This window comes from Equus asinus, chromosome 10 (assembly GCF_041296235.1).
Source record: "Equus asinus isolate D_3611 breed Donkey chromosome 10, EquAss-T2T_v2, whole genome shotgun sequence".
Taxonomy (NCBI): domain Eukaryota; kingdom Metazoa; phylum Chordata; class Mammalia; order Perissodactyla; family Equidae; genus Equus; species Equus asinus.
The window spans coordinates 51,433,590-51,450,079 of record NC_091799.1 but is presented as its reverse complement, the minus strand read 5'-3'; the positions used below and the strand labels follow the sequence as shown (position 1 = coordinate 51,450,079).

The 16,490-nt window shown below is 47.7% G+C and overlaps 1 protein-coding gene across 2 annotated transcripts in view; it reads left to right on the top strand.

Annotated features, from left to right (window-relative positions):
* The window catches only part of BRD4 (bromodomain containing 4), an 89,215-nt gene that overhangs the window by 41,169 nt on the left and 31,556 nt on the right, over positions 1-16,490 (top strand). For both annotated transcript variants that reach the window (XM_070519273.1, XM_044779339.2), the window contains exon 2: positions 13,359-13,677. In XM_070519273.1, coding sequence (XP_070375374.1) covers positions 13,359-13,677 — 319 coding nt within the window. The remainder of the gene's footprint in view (positions 1-13,358; positions 13,678-16,490) is intronic.

Sequence of the window (16,490 nt, the reverse complement as noted above, 5' to 3'; positions counted from 1 at the left end):
TGGCAGCAGTTAGGTCAGGGCTAATCTTCCAAAAACAAGAACAAAGTGTAGCTGGTCACAAACCACTAGGTTTACTTAGCGTCTGGCAGTGAACAGAACTGGGACTGAATCTCCAGCAGTCAGACAATTTCTGTGCAGTTGCATATGGCCTTTCTATTTTCCTCTTGCTTGCCCTGAAATTCCCAGTCTGCTTCGTGTCTGTCTCTATATATCTTGCCTCCTAATCTCCAGGAAACAAAATATTTTCTTTCTGTTGAAATTTGAAAAATCTTACGTTGTGTCGTCTGTTAGGTACTGTCTTGTCTATTCTTAAAATTTTCTCAGATCACTTAGATGAGTGGGGATAATAGCAAACAATATTCTTGAAGGCAAAAATGCTTAATCAGGGTTCTATAAATTTAGGAAAAGAATTTACATTTTTATTTTCATTAACCAACCCAGGGAATCCCAAACTTTCTTGGTTCACAGCAGTCTAACATTGAAATTATCAATCGCCTTGTGTTGCTAGTTCCCACAGAGCCCTTCAGAGTTACCATGACACCTGGGGCACCTTAGCACTCAGTTTGGGAATCAGGGCACTAATCATCTTAATTTCTCTTCATCTTTTTCTTCTTAGTCCTCTAAACTGGGAACGTGTTGTAGGATATCTTTTGGGAGTAGATCCAGAAATAGGATAGCCAGTTGGGTCATGCAGCCTTCTTTGGGTTGGAAAGAATAGGTGAAATCCCTTCCTCTCCCTTGACCTTCAACTAATTTGACACAGTAAATGGTGGCTCCCGCCTCTTGGCCGTAAGTCAATGTGAAAACAGAGAAGGAGCAGCATTTTTGGAACTTAGATGTAAAACTTTGGTTGAAGACAGTGTCTACTCTGTCTTGAGAATCCAAGCAATAAATTCCCCCTTATATTTGCAGGTAGATTCACGAGTTTGAGTTTTCAGCCTCTGCCCCCGTTGAGCCATGGTGCTGAGGGCCATTCATTTCCTCTAGGCCTCAGAACACACGGAAAGCAACACTGGCACACACCCTCATTGATTTACCCTTTCCCCATGCATCTCCTCTTGGGTTCCCCATCTTTTGCATCTGTAAATAGTGTGCTGCACGTGTGCAAGTATAGTTGAGGATGAAACCCCAGGCAGGAATGGGATTCTCCTATTCTCCCTACCTCCCAAATGTCCGTGGAATCTGACCCCAGTGCCCCATCCAAGCTTGCTGTACCCCACCCATATTCCCCACCCTGCAGTCAGGGACTTGTGAAGGTCAAAAGCCCAGTGTGATCACATGGCCCCTGCATTGTGCCATCCCATCCTGTTCTCCTCTGAGCTCTCACATGCACTGGTATCTTTCCTGCCTCCAGCCCTGTGCCGTCACTGCATTGGTCATGCCTTCTCCTGTTCATCACAAGCCTGGTTCCTCTGCCTGATCACCACAGGAGTGCATGCTCACACTCTCCCTCTCAGTCTTGTTCTCTCTCGCTTCTTCAGGGATGCTGCCCTCTTCCTAGCCAGAGCAGCCCTGCCCTTCTCTTTCACAGTACTCAACCAAGTATTGCTTAGTCAGTCCAAGAATGTCATAGTGAGTGCAGAGTCCCCAGGCCTGGCACCTGGCTCAGATGGGACGCGTTGGCTGAGCAAGTGTGAGTCTACCGGTCACCACATTTTCTGTGTGAGAGTGCGAGCTGCTTTCCTTCTTCAGAGCTTTGAGATTGAGCTCGAAGCCCCAGGGTGACAATCTGTGTGGTTGCTATAGGGTGCCTTCTGTACCTCACTCATTCACTGAGCACCTGCTGTTTACTAGGAGGACAAGAGGAAAGTAAAGATGGTCCTTGGGAGTCTTTGGGCTCCCAGGGGTGTATGCAGGGCTGACCATCAAAGCCACTAGACAGAGATCAGAGAAGCACCAGATGCAGCAAATGAAGGGCCTGAAGGTAACAAGGAAGGGCCCATTGTGACCGCTGTGGTGTTTGGAGCCTTGATGCTAGCAGCTGGGGCAGTATGCGGTGTGGGGGGACCACTGTGGGAAGAATTTACCCAAGGAGGCTGGGCTAGTCCCATCTGTGCTTTAGAAAAGTCATCCTGGCTCTCAGGCAGAGCTGCTCACGGTTGCCTCTCTTCCTTTGCCCAGATCAGACTACAGATTCTTGTTGGTTTCTTTCATGTTCTTTGCTGGAGTACCAATGAATGGCTTCTTGAAGTTTCCTAGGGATTTTACTTGCCTGCAGTCCTGGGAGGGCTGTGCTGCAAGATACAGGTTGTCTGGGTGTGGTCTCTTGAGATGCTGGTGCTGCCAAGGCCCCCGAGTGGGTGCAGGACAGGAGTCCCGGACATCTCATGGTGATCCCTGTGGCTTGTTCATTGCACGTGGTGATCCCTCCCATCGGGGCCATGGATGTTACCCGTCATTGGTTGTCCTCAGAGCCTCCTCAAAAAGAACTTGGAGGTTCTTGTGGCTTCCAGGTCCATCTCATCTGTTCAGCTCTTCTCATGCCTTTGCGTTTGAACTGACAGCCTCTAGCAGTTTCTTTCCTTAGGGGATTGACCTCAGACGTTACGAGTGTATGGTGTGGGTCTTGTGCTTAACTTTTCGTGTTAGTTAAGATGAGCCAGGCTGTCCCACCCTTTTGTGTTGGACCCTCCTGGGGGTACATGTTCAGCTCACAAGTGGGGACTTCCTTGGCTCAAAGGCCAACCGAAACTTCCCAAGAAATCTTGTCAAAGTCTAGGCCACCCTGGCTGGTTAGGCCTGATCTTTCCATTTCCTGGGAAAGTTACTTCTCTTTGCCTTGGTTTCCTCATCTGTTAAGTGAGGATGAGGCCAGAAGCAATCTCAAAGTTGTTTCAAGGATGTTACTATGTATTAAACATGAGCAGGCTGGCTAGGAAGGGTGTTTTGGCTTTTGTGGTGGAGGTAGAGGTTTAAGGCACAGATGAGGTAAAGTTCGAGGGTCAGGTTTTCTGTAGAAAAAGCTCCATTCGTTGTATGAACAGAAAATTCAGCTTCCTTGGCTCAACAGCCCCTGTGGGTCTGGTTTGAAGGTGAAGAAAAAGTGGTTGCATCCAGAGCCTTGCATCCCTTGGCTTCCCCCGAGAGAGTCCGTTTAGAAAAAGAAAAGGCCCAGCCCAGCCCCTCCAGAAGTCAGTTACCTTGACTTCATCTTGCCTCGGGGACATTGCTTGGAGATTTCCCAAATGTTATTACTTAATGGAAAATTTATGGGACTGCTTCCTTCTGATGGACGTGCCTGGGGGCCTGTGTCCTTGTGGCTGTCAGGGCTCCACTGCTCTGGGGCCAGAACATCTTCTCCCGGGTGGAGCCGTCCCTGTCCCTTGCTTGCCTGTAGCTCACTGGCACATGTTTGCCTGTGTAATTCTCGAGCTTCATTCTAGGAGAAGTATAATCGTGGAAACCAAACTGCATATCGTTCTTTATCCTCACTTAATGCCGCCCTCCTTCCCAGTGCCTTCAGCCAGCAGTGACATGCTTTCAAGCCAGATTCCTCCCTTCCCCCTATGTCACACTCAGTGTCCTGGGATTCAGCCTGGCCTCTTGTGTCTCTTCCTCCCTCTGTTCTCTCCTTTCCTCTGAGCAAGCTCACTCTGATGGTTCTGCACCTCAGCCCACCCTTTGGGAGCTCCCCCTCCTTGGATCTGTATGTGACCTCCTTGCTGCTTTCATTTGGGTGTGTTCACTGAAGACTGGACTCCAGGGCCCACTCGTCCTTGCCAGACTCCCAGCGGGATGCACCTCATATGCCTCCCTCTCACCAGTAGCACCTGCATCCTTTCTGCCCTGCCTTGGTTTATGCCACTGGACCACAGGGCTGTTGGTTCTGGCCAAACTTATACTGGGAGTACGCCTGATGGGAGAAGGACAGGGCCTTGCATCCCTGGAGGCTAAAGCAGGCCTGTCCAGTCATGTCTGCCTTTGGAAAATGTTGTAGTCTACGATGTTTCTGTGAGCTTGTTAGGCTATTGTGATGTTTCACCATGTCCTCCCATCAAATGAAGTTGCTTCAGGGAAATGCCCCTCCATGGTCCTGAACGCTGCTCTCTCAGCTTGGGGGATGCTCTCCACAGGCTGCTGCCCAGCAGTCTCCACCTCCAGTCCCCATCATGCTCTCATTGCCATATGCCTGTCTGGTTTCAGCTCAGGTGTCCCTTCCTAATCTCTAGCATCACGTTAACAAGAGGTATCAGGAAACAGCTTTGTACCTGCAAAGCCCTCCCTAATTCCCCTTCTTGTAAGTGTTCGTCCCAGGCTGGCGTTCTCTAGGTAGAGCACACCCATCTTAAGAGCTTGCCACAGGAGCTGTCCCTCTCCTTCTCGAGTTTTGGGAGTGCCCTGGGAGGGCACAGACTGTAAATTCTCTCCTGATGTCTTAGGTGTAATTGAACCTCATTAAATATTTAAGTTTAGCATCCGAGGGAAGACCACCTCACTTGACTACTGTGACACACCCTCCTCCAGTGCCTTGGATGTCTCCATGCAGGTGGCATGGGTTTTTCTCTCCACAGTGTTGTCCTCTCCTGTGAGCTAAAGAATTAATGAATTATTAAGGGTATTTTTTAGGTGATTGGCATCCCATCTCTGAAGAGGCGAAAGGTACTTGTAAATCTCTCTTTTTTTTTTTTTTTTTATTAATGTTATGATGGATTACAAGCTTGTGAAATTTCAGTTGTACATTTTTGTTAGTCATGTTGTGGGTACACCACTTCCCCCTCCGTACCCTCCCCCCACCCCCCCTTTTCCCTGGTAACCACCGATCAGATCTCCTTCTCAATATACTAATTTCCACCTATGAGTGGAGTCATATAGAGTTCGTCTTTCTCTGACTGACTTATTTCGCTTAACATAATGCCCTCGAGGTCCATCCACATTGTTGTGAATGGGCCAATTTCGTCTTTTTTTATGGCTGAGTAGTATTCCATTGTGTATATATACCACATCTTCTTTATCCAATCATCAGTTTCTGGGCATGTAGGCTGGTTCCACGTCTTGGCTATTGTAAATAATGCTGCGATGAACATAGGGGTGCAACGGACTCTTGAGATATCTGATATCAGGTTCTTAGGCTAGATACCCAGTAATGGGATGGCTGGGTCATAGGGTATTTCTATTTTTAACTTTTTGAGAAATCTCCATACTGTTTTCCATAGTGGCTGTACCAGTTTGCATTCCCACCAACAGTGTATGAGGGTTCCTCTTTCTCCACAACCTCTCCAACATTTGTCGTTCTTGGTTTTGGATGTTTTTGCCAATCTAACGGGGGTAAGGTGATATCTTAGTGTAGTTTTGATTTGCATTTCCCTGATGATTAGTGATGATGAACATCTTTTCATGTGTCTATTGGCCATATTCATATCTTCTTTTGAGAAATGTCTGTTCATGTCCTCTGCCCATTTTTTGATCGGGTTGTTTGTTTTTTTGTTGTTAAGCAGTGTGAGTTCTTTGTATATTATGGAGATTAACCCTTTGTCGGATAAGTGGCTTGTAAATATTTTTTCCCAATTAGTGAGCTGTTTTTTTGTTTCAATTCTGTTTTCCCTTGCCTTGAAGAAGCTCTTTAGTCTGATGAAGTCCCATTTGTTTATTCTTTCTATTGTTTCCCTCAACTGAGGAGTTACAGTGTCCGAAAAGATTCTTTTGAAACTGATGTCAAAGAGTGTACTGCCTATATTCTCTTCCAAAAGACTTATTGTCTCAGGCCTAATCTTTAGGTCTTTGATCCATTTTGAGTTTATTTTGGTGTGTGGTGAAAAAGAATGGTCGATTTTCAATCTTTTGCATGTGGCTGTCCAGTTTTCCCAGCACCGTTTGTTGAAGAGACTTTCTTTTCTCCATTGTAGGCCCTCTGCTCCTTTGTCGAAGATTAGCTGTCCATAGATGTGTGGTTTTATCTCTGGGCTTTCAATTCTGTTCCATTGATCTGTGGACCTGTTTTTGTACCAGTACCATGCTGTTTTGATCACTGTAGCTTTGTAGTATGTTTTGAAATCGGGGATTGTGATTCCGCCGGCTTTGTTTTTCTTGCTCAGGATTGCTTTAGCAATTCGTGGTCTTTTGTTCCCCCATATGAATTTTAGGATTGTTTGTTCAATTTCTGTGAAGAATGTTCTTGGGATTCTGATTGGGATAGCATTGAATCTGTATATTGCTTTAGGTAGTATGGACATTTTAACTATGTTTATTCTTCCAATCCATGTGCAAGGAATGTTTTTCCATCTCTTTATGTCATCGCCTATTTCTTTCAAGAAAGTCTTGTAGTTTTCATTGTATAGATCCTTCACTTCCTTGGTTAAGTTTATCCCAAGGTATTTTATTCTTTTCGTTGCGATTGTGAATGGGATAGAGTTCTTGAGTTCTTTTTCTGTTAGTTTATTGTTAGTGTATAGAAATGCTACTGATTTATGCACGTTAATTTTATACCCTGCTACTTTGCTGTAGTTGTTGATTATTTCTAATAGTTTTTCTGTGGATTCTTTGGGATTTTCTATGTATAAGATCATGTCGTCTGCAAACAACGCGAGTTTTACTTCTTCGTTACCTATTTGGATTCCTTTTATTTTTTTTTCCTGCCGAATTGCTCTGGCCAGCACCTCCAGTACTATGTTGAATAGGAGTGGTGAAAGTGGGCACCCTTGTCTTGTTCCTGTCCTCAGAGGGATGGCTTTCAGCTTTTGTCCATTGAGTATGATGTTGGCTGTGGGTCTATCATATATGGCCTTTATTATGTTGAGGTACTTTCCTTCTATACCCATTTTACTGAGGGTGTTTATCATAAATGGGTGTTGGATCTTGTCGAATGCTTTCTCTGCGTCTATTGAGATGATCATGTGGTTTTTGTTTTTCATTTTGTTGATGTAGTGTATCACGTTGATTGACTTGCGGATGTTGAACCATCCCTGTGTCCCTGGTATAAATCCCACTTGATCATGGTGTATAATCTTTTTGATGTATTGCTGTAATCGGTTTGCCAAAATTTTGTTGAGGATTTTTGCATCTATGTTCATCAGTGATATCGGCCTGTAGTTCTCCTTCTTTGTGTTGTCCTTGTCAGGTTTGGGGATCAGAGTGATGTTGGCTTCATAGAATGTGTTAGGGAGTTCTCCATCTTTCTCAATTTTCTGGAACAGTTTGAGGAGAATAGGTATTAAGTCTTTGAATGTTTGGTAGAATTCTCCAGAGAAGCCGTCTGGTCCTGGACTCTTGTTTTTGGGGAGGTTTTTGATTACCGTTTCTATTTCCTTACTTGTGATTGGTCTATTCAGATTCTCCATTTCTTCCTGATTCAGTTTGGGGAGATTGTAGGAGTCTAGGAATTTGTCCATTTCTTCCAAGTTGTTCAATTTGTTGGCATATAGTTTTTCATAGTATTCTCTTATGATCTCTTGTATTTCATTGGTATCTGTTGTGATTTCTCCTCTGTCATTCCTGATTTTATTAATTTGCGCTTTCTCTCTTCTTTTCTTGGTGAGTCTGGCTAGGGGTTTGTCAATTTTGTTAATTCTTTCGAAGAACCAACTCTTTGTTTCATTGATCCTTTCTATTGTCTTTTTTGTTTCAATATCGTTTATTTCTGCTCTTATTTTTATTATTTCCCTCCTTCTACTGACTCTGGGCTTTGTTTGTTCTTCTTTTTCTAGTTCTGTTAGGTGTCGTTTGAGGTTGCTTACGTGAGCTTTTTCTTGTTTAGTGAGGTGAGCCTGTATTGCGATGAATTTCCCTCTTAGGACTGCTTTTGCTGCATCCCAAATGATTTGGTATGTCGTGTTCTCATTTTCATTTGTCTCCAGATAATATTTGATTTCTTCTTTAATTTCTTCAATGATCCATTGTTTGTTGAGAAGCGTGTTGTTTAGTCTCCACATTTTTGCACCTTTCTCTGCTTTTTTCTTGTAGTTGATTTCTAGTTTAATAGCGTTATGATCAGAAAAGATGCTTGATATTATTTCAACTCTCTTGTATTTATTGATGTTTGCTTTGGTTCCCAAAATATGGTCAATCCTTGAGAATGTTCCATGTGCACTTGAGAAGAATGTGTAACCTGCTGTTTTTGGATGAAGTGTTCTATATATATCTATTAAGTCCATCTGGTCTAATTTTTCATTTAATTCTATTATCTCCTTGTTGATTTTCTGTCTGGATGTTCTGTCCATTGGTGTTAATGGTGTGTTGAGGTCCCCTACTATTATTGTATTGTTGTTGATGTCTTCTTTTAGTTCTATTAAGAGTTGCTTTACAAATTTTGGTGCTCCTGTGTTGGGTGCGTATATATTTATAAGTGTTATGTCTTCTTGGTGGAGAGTCCCTTTTATCATTATATACTGTCCCTCTTTATCTTTCTTTATCTGTTTTGCTTTGAAATCTACCTTGTCTGATATTAGTATAGCGACACCTGCTTTCTTTTGTTCATTATTAGCTTGGAGTATTGTTCTCCATCCCTTCACTCTGAGTCTGTGTTTGTCTTTGGGGCTGAGGTGTGTTTCCTGGAGGCAGCATATTGTTGGATCTTGTTCTTTGATCCATCCTGCCACTCTGTGTCTTTTGATTGGGGAGTTCAATCCATTTACATTTAGAGTGATTATTGAGACGTGGGGGCCTACCACTCCCATTTTGTGTCTTGTTTTCCGGTTTTCTTCAGTTTCCTTTGTTTCTCGTCCCATGGTTTAATCTGTTCTGATGTAGAGCTGCTACTCTCTGTTGTTGTCCTTCTACTTATCTCCTCTGCTCTTGGTTTTGTAGCCCCTTTCCTTTTTTGGATTTTTCAGGAATGAGGGTTTTCCTGAGGATTTCCTGAAGAGGAGGTTTTGTGGCAATGAACTCCCTTAATTTTTGTTTATCTGGGAAAGTTTTTATTTCTCCATCGTATTTGAAGGATATTTTCGCTGGGTAGAGAATTCTCGGCTGTAGATTTTTGTCCTTCAGATTTTTGAATATATCATTCCACTCTCTTCTAGCCTGTAAAGTTTCTGCTGAGAAATCTGCTGATAGCCTGATGGGGGTTCCTTTGTAGGTTAGTTTCTTTTGCCTGGCTGTCCTTAATATTTTCTCCTTGTCGTTGACTTTTGCTAGCTTCACTACTATATGCCGTGGAGTTGGTCTTCTTGCATTGATAAAGTTTGGAGATCTATTGGCTTCTGTCACCTGAAGATCCATCTCCCTCACCAGATTTGGGAAGTTCTCAGCCATTATTTCTTTGAATAGGTTTTCTGCCCCTTTCTCCTTCTCTTCTCCCTCTGGTATACCTATAATCCTTACGTTGCATCTCCTAATTGTGTCTGATAATTCTCGGAGAGTTTCTTCATTTCTTTTAAGTCTTGCTTCTCTCTCCTCCTCTGCCTGCAACAATTCTATATTGCCATCTTCCAAATTGCTAATTCTTTCCTCCATATTATCGGCCCTACTGTTCAGAGCATCTAGATTTTTCTTAATCTCCTCTATTGTGTTCTTCATTTCCAATATTTCTGTTTGGTTCTTCTTTATCGTATCAAACTCTTTTGTGACATAGCTCCTGAACTCGTTGAGTTGTCGGTCAGAATTCTCTCTTAACTCATTGAGAATCTTAATGATGGCTGTTTTGAAGTCATCGTCATTTAGGTTATATATCTCATTTTCTTTGGGATTGTTTTCTGTGTGTTTGTTGCTTTCTTTCTGTTCTGGAGATTTAATGTATTTTTTCATATTGCTTGATGTTGTTGATTTGTGCCTCCGCATGGAGATAGAGTTTAGTTGCTCCTTTCACTTGTTTCAGCTGCTGCGGTGGGAGGAGCAGCTGTTTATATTTCACCAACCAGGAACCCTGTCCGTAGTTGCTAAGTGGGCCTGGGCCCCTCTTCGTAGCCACAGTGGCCCTTTGGATTCCCTCCTCTGCCGTGGGGGCCGTCACAGGGGGGCTTCAGGCTGCAGGTGCCTACTGTTGCAGCCCACCTAGATGTGCTCTCTCCTTGGGGTCTGCAACGGTGTTATGGGCTTTTCCAGCGGCCAGGGGTGGGATCACTTATATTTGTCGCTCCGTTGCTGTCGGCACCCACCAAATCTCACTTGTCCTCTATGGGTCGCAGGAGAGCTATTGGCATCTTCTACAGTCTGTGGTTAGTACACCTAGCTATGCTGCTTTTGCCCTGGGGTCTTCCAGCCTTGTGGCTGGCGGCTGGGTGCTTTCTACTGGTGCTGTGCAGAGGCTTTCCCTAAGGCTGCTGTGAGCCTGTAGGGTTTCCCCCTAGGCTACTAAGCTGGGTCTCTGGAGCTCTCTCCAGCCCCAGTCCTCTCTGAGATCTCCGGCAATCCCTAGCCTCACGGGGTGGGCAACAGCAGCTGGGGGTCGCCCCGCCCTCAGGGCTTCTCTCCGGGCCTCTGCGGGAGCTGTGAATGCTGGGCGTGGCCCCTCTGCTAATGGCAGGCAGAGAGTTTTGTCTGCTGCCTGGCGGAGCTCCGGCGCTTCCCCTCCGGGTCGCAGAACCGGCCTTTGAAAGTTCCCCCCGCCCTGGTCCTCTCCGAGATCTCTGGCAATCCCTAGCCCCACGGGGCGGGCAACGGCAGCTGGGGGTCGCCCCGCCCTCTGGGATTCTCTCCGGGCCTCTCCCGGAGCCGTGAATGCTCAGCGTGGCCCCTCTGCTAACGGCAGACAGAGAGTTTTGTCTGCTGCCCGGCTGGAGCTCCGGCGCTTCCCCTCCGGGTCGCAGAACCGGCCTTTGAAAATTCCCCCAGCCCCGGTCCTCTCCGAGATCTCTGGCAATCCCTAGTCCCACGGGGCGGGCAACGGCAACTGGGAGATCTCCGTGCCCTCCGTGTCTCTCTCTGGGACCCTCCGGGCGCCCCGAGCACCAGGCTGGGTCTCCCCGCCAATGGCGGGGAGAGACTCTCCCCGCGGGCTCAGGTGTGCAACTCCAAAGTTTCCCTCTGCGTTTAGGAGTAATTGCAGGGGGTTTAGATAGGGTTCTGGTCACCTGTTTCCACCGTCGCTCCTCTGTTGTGTTCTCGCTCCTGCCCTAGATGTGTGTGGATCCTCTGGGGGCGTCCGTTGGAAGAAAGCCGCTTGCGGGTACTAGGCTGCCCGTCGGGGTCGGAGAGTTTTCACGTATTTCCACATCCTCCCGGAGGAAAGTCCATCCGCCTTCCAATGTATAGTCGCGTGGGTGTCTCAGACGTCCTGAGATGCTGTCTGGATATCCTTTGTCAAGCGATAAGTGTCCAAATAATTGTAGACTCGAAGGGCGAGAGACAAAGAGGACTACTCACGGCGCCATCTTGGCTCTTCTCCTGTAAATCTCTTTTCGTTTGATTAAAAAGGGTAAAGAACAGACCTTCCTCTTAAGGCAAACGTGGATTCAGTTCTCAGACTGAATCTAAGATTCAGGGTCTTGCATGTGGTGGCCTTGGGCTTCCGCGTGGGTCCCCTCCCTGTGGCAGCCTCTTCCTTGGAGGACTGCTCTCTCCATCTGTTTTCTGGCCATTTGATAGCTGTGCCTGCAGGTGGCTAGAGCACCCTGGAGGGAAAGCTATCTCCCTGGTCGTGTAGGTTTCTTCAGCCTTCAGGTTCACCCTCCAACCAGAACCCCAGTGTTGGGGGCATGTGGCCAGGACCTGTGTGCTGGGCAGTTAGCTGCCTGCCCTGGGCCCACAGGTCCAGCTCTCCACAGCCCCCAGTGGCAGACTCACAACCAAGTTGCTTTACGTAGCAGGCGCTCCCCTCGTGCTTTTAAAATCTGATGATTTGCCAGAACTGCATTTACAAAAACCTTTGTGGGAACCTTGGTTTAAATTATACTTGGACTGAATAATAAAGTAATTCATCAGCCAGTAAATTGCCTAGTATATGCTAGGCATAAAGCTGTTTCTTGATCCGCTAACTGTGTTCCAGGATGGAAGCCGGGACAGAGCCAACTCACCGTGGCTTTTCTTGTCTCTTCTGCCTGCCAGAGTTCTGTGGTCCTAAAATCTGCCCTCTTTTCCCAAGTCTCTGACTGACTTCTGCAGCCAAAGAGGTTTTCTTACCTGCACCAAACTCCTAGGTTCATTACTGGAATTGCTAATTAGATGCAGGCAGCTCCTGGCTTACCGTCTTTCTTACTCCGGGGACTGGGTTTAAACTGATCGTTCCTTTTTCTTGCCAATAGAAAAGTGTCAGAAACACAGTACACACAAAGAATGCAGATAGTATATGTTTGAGCAGATGTTTCTTCTCATTAATAGGGAAAGTGTTGGAACTCTTGGGCGGCACTACACTGCCAGAAAGGGGAGAGAGAGAGAGTTAGTGTGTTTCTGGAGGACAGTTTGGCAGTAAAAATGTGTATCCCCTGACCTGCAATTGTCCTGTTAGAATAACTGGACAGTGCACAAAGTCACCCTTGTAAGGATGTTTGTGGCAGGGTTTGAATTGTTGCTTTGGCCTGAAGCAGGGGTCATTCAGGTGTGGGGACTACGCAGGTGGGGTGCTCACGCAGGCGCTGAGCAAGGCTCTCACGCGTCCCTGTGCAGGTCACAAGAGGTGCCCCCTTTACGATAAATAAGCTTTGAAAAGCAGGTTAATAAAATGCTAGAGGGGCCAGCCCCATGGCATAGTGGTTAAATTTGTGTGCTCCTCCTTGGCGGCACGGGGTTCACAGGTTCAGGTCCTGGGTGTAGACCTACACACTGCTCATCAAGCTATGCTGTGACGGCATCCCATTTACAAAACCAGAGGAAGACTAGCACACGTTAGCTCAGCAACAGTCTTCTTCACCAAAAAAGATAAAATCGTAGGTCGAGTACGAATTTGTTTCTAGGTTGTCAGCAGTTATCTTGCTGGATTTCTTTAATCAGCAAACATGCATTGCTTAAGTTACCAAGAAAATGTTGTTGGTGAGCATGAGGCTTTGCCCTGAGCACTCAGCAGTGGACTGTGTGGGCCATTTGAGGACTGGCTGCCAGCCTTCCTGCTCCTCCCTGCCCTCCTGGCGCCACTCGCCAAAGAGAGTTATCACCTTGGCTTGATGCTTCATGAACCACAAATGCAAAACAAGAATTTTAATGTAAATGACATATTTAGGGGCTTGCAAATCGTCCTCTCTCCCACACAGGCAGCGGCCCCTAAAGGCTCAGATGTTGTGAAAACCTGGTTTGTTGCTTATTGTACTGTAACCCTTCCGCATGAACTCCATGGCGCCCGCAGCCCCTGCTGACTCCTGGCCGGCTCTCGCCTCCTTGCCCTGTCCCTTGCCTTTGGTACCTGATGTCTCTTTTCTGCTGGGTAAGTCTTTGAGGAGAGCAGACACTGGAGCCCTTTTATTCGGTGCATAGTGTGGCTCCCCAGCCAGCCTGACCAGTCTCCACGGAACCCATCTGCTGCCTGATGTCTCACGGTGGCTTTCTTTCCCTTGTAGAGTGCCCGGTGAAGAATGTGATGGGATCAGTAGCATGTCTGCGGAGAGTGGCCCTGGGACGAGATTGAGAAATCTGCCAGTAATGGGGGATGGACTAGAAACTACCCAAATGTCTACAACGCAAGCCCAGGCCCAACCCCAGCAAGCCACCGCAGCCAGCACCAATCCCCCGCCCCCGGAGACCTCCAACCCCAACAAGCCCAAGCGGCAGACCAACCAGCTGCAATATCTGCTCAAAGTGGTGCTCAAGACATTATGGAAACACCAGTTTGCGTGGCCTTTCCAGCAGCCTGTGGACGCCGTCAAGCTAAACCTCCCTGTGAGTAGCGTGGGCCGAGCCCAGGCCTGCTGTCCTCCAGGTCTCCTCCTGCGTTGCTCCTGGGGAGGGCGGACCCACAGGGAGGGTGGAGGTGCCTTTGGACTCCTTGTGAAAGTGTGGGGCCCAGCTCTGAACTCCAGCGCCCCCAGGGCCCTTCCGTGAGGGGTTTCAGCAATTCCAATAAATGGAAATAGGGAAGCAGAGAGGACGTGCTAACTGGCTTAAACAGTAACTGGTTCCTTAGATATTAGGCTCCCGGGAAAAATTGTGTAGACAGATTGAAATGGGGGTGAAGGAATGCTTACAGCTTTCCTCCTGATTCCGTGGGGAGCTGAAGTGGGAGCACTTGGTAGTTCGGGCCTCCCCTTCCCTGGTATGGTCACCTAGCCCAGGAGAAGTAGACATGGTTGGTCCAGCTGCGTGAAAGGGGGGACTGGCTTATTGTAGCACCTTGCCTGGTTCTGGCATCATCATTATCACCCAGAGCACAGGGCAGGAAAAGGTACTGGAATATCTCCCAGGCAGCAAGTACAAGAAAGTAGCCTGGCTAGAGAGATGGGGTGTTGCTGCAGCTGCACAGGCCATGTCACCCTGAGGTGCAGCTTTGCCCCCAGCTTCCTCTGTGTGTGCCCTCACGCCTGCCTGCCCTGTTGTGGCCACACTGCACTAGCTCCTATTCTTTTGTACCCCTATTCCTCTTCTCTTTCCCTAGAGAGTTTTCTGTTTGCCCACATCCCTAGCAGATGGTTCTGGAAACTCAGCTTGTATCTCTGACTAAACCTTGAGGAGCAAATGGGACATGGGCTTTAATTTCTTCTTTCCTAAGAATTGTTTCTTGGCATCAAGGACTAATTGCCTTTAAATTGTCCTCTGCTGTTTGCCAGGTCTCACCGTCCCCCAGGCTAGGGAATTGGAATTAGATGATGTTGCTGTTAACCCAGGCCTGGGTCTGTGAGCGTTAGAATGCACAGGTGTGGGAATTTCGGTCTCTGCCTAGAGTCCCATTTCAAGAAGGATGAACACACCAGTGTGAGGACCCTCCTGGCTTAAAAGCCACTGTGTCTGCAACAACTGTCCACTGCTATCTATCTGCTGAATATGCGTCATAGGCATTTAGGGGAATAGAGAGTCAGGAGGGGGCACTCCAGGTCTAGGTCATGAACTGGCTCTAGAAAGAGGGGTGGAGGCCAAAGAGGGTTCTCTCCAGATCCGGGCTTCAGAGGCTGCGCTTGCTACTGACCACAGTGAGGAGTAGAGGCAGCCAGCCTCGCACTGGAGGGAGGCTATTGGGAGAGCTTGCTCCACCAGCCTCTGGCTGGGCTGAGCTGGGCCATGTAGGGTCCACAGTGAGGGTGACCTTCCCAGAGCAAATGCAAAGGATGGGGAGAAAAGGGACTGGTGTGGCAGGTGGGGAATGGAATCCGGGGGGCAGCGGAGGACAGCTTTTATGGCACCAGAGGGAGGTGGGAGGCCTACAGAAGAGAGACAGGCAAGTCACCAGCAGAGAGCAGTCCCCCACATTTCCACATCAGAGGCTGCAGGGAGGTCAAAGAGATGAGGATTCCGACCTGACCCTCCTGTTGGCCTTTAGGAGGGCATTGGTGACCTTAGGAAGATGTGACGCAGAAGTAGAAACCAGATTCGCGACGATGTGAATGAGAAGGTGAGGATGTGAAGCCATCATTTCAAGAAATTTGGCTTTGAAGCGAAAGTGCGGCAGGACCAGAATGGAGGAGGGGTCGGTTTGTTACAGGAAAAGGCAGAGGGCTGAGAGGGTGAAGACAGAGGAGAAAGGGGGGCTGGAGGGCCCAAGATCCCAAGAAGGCACCATCCCAGCCTACAGGACAGACACTTGTGTGGGATCTGTCAGCCCAAGGGGTTTGGGAGTTTGAGGTGGTTCTCTGTGAAGTGGATGCCAGGCTCCCCATGGGCCACAGTGAGGGTGCTTGGTCTCTGTGACTGTTTGCATTACCCTCAGCAGTTCTGATGTAGGAAGAAGAGGCCTGTGAATGGTGGCACTGATGGCAATATCTTCAGAGAGCTGGGAGAGTGAGGAGCTGACCCGGAGGGGCAGGGGTGGGGCTGGGTGTGTGGGAGCAATGTCATGCTAATGCCCAGTTTTCCAGGGATCTTCCCCCTCCAGAAGATGTTCATAGGGCCACCTGAGAAAGAGTTCCTTCTTTTTCTGACGCCTTCCAGATCTTTCCCTTGTTTGGGCCTCTGGTCCCTGCTGGACTTTTCACTAGAATGCCTGCCTGTTTTGTTCATACGCGTGTACAGTTGGAATGTCATTCCCCTAAACCTGCTGCTCCCTTATCAGCCCCTCCCCCTTTTGTCTTCATCCCACTTCCTCCATCCTCAACTGCTGTCCTGTTTGCCCTTAAGCCACTTGACACACCGTGGCCAATTGAAGCACCTGACACCATTCTAAGAGACCTTTGGCCATAGAATAAAATCTAAATTTCCACCGGGGCAGATATATGTGGACTTAGTTCTCTTGGGAAAGGTGGTAAGAGCATAGTATAATATAGAAAGTCTGGTTCAGTCTCCCCTTGCCACCTCCTGCCAGGGCGCCTACGTGTGTACCTGCAGCCCTTGTCGGACGGGGCCGTTATGCCTGCCTGTACGTGTAAGCCAGTGGCTTTTCTTCCGTTCTCATGGCTGTGGAAGCAGCTCAAAACCTCACACCCTGTGCTTGCCTTTCCAGTATTGTTCCCAGGAAGGACCTTGGCACTTGCTAAGGGATAGGCCTTCCCCTCTGCTCTTGGGCTCCTGCTTAGACTTGGTTCTGATGCCCACTCGAGCCTAATGCG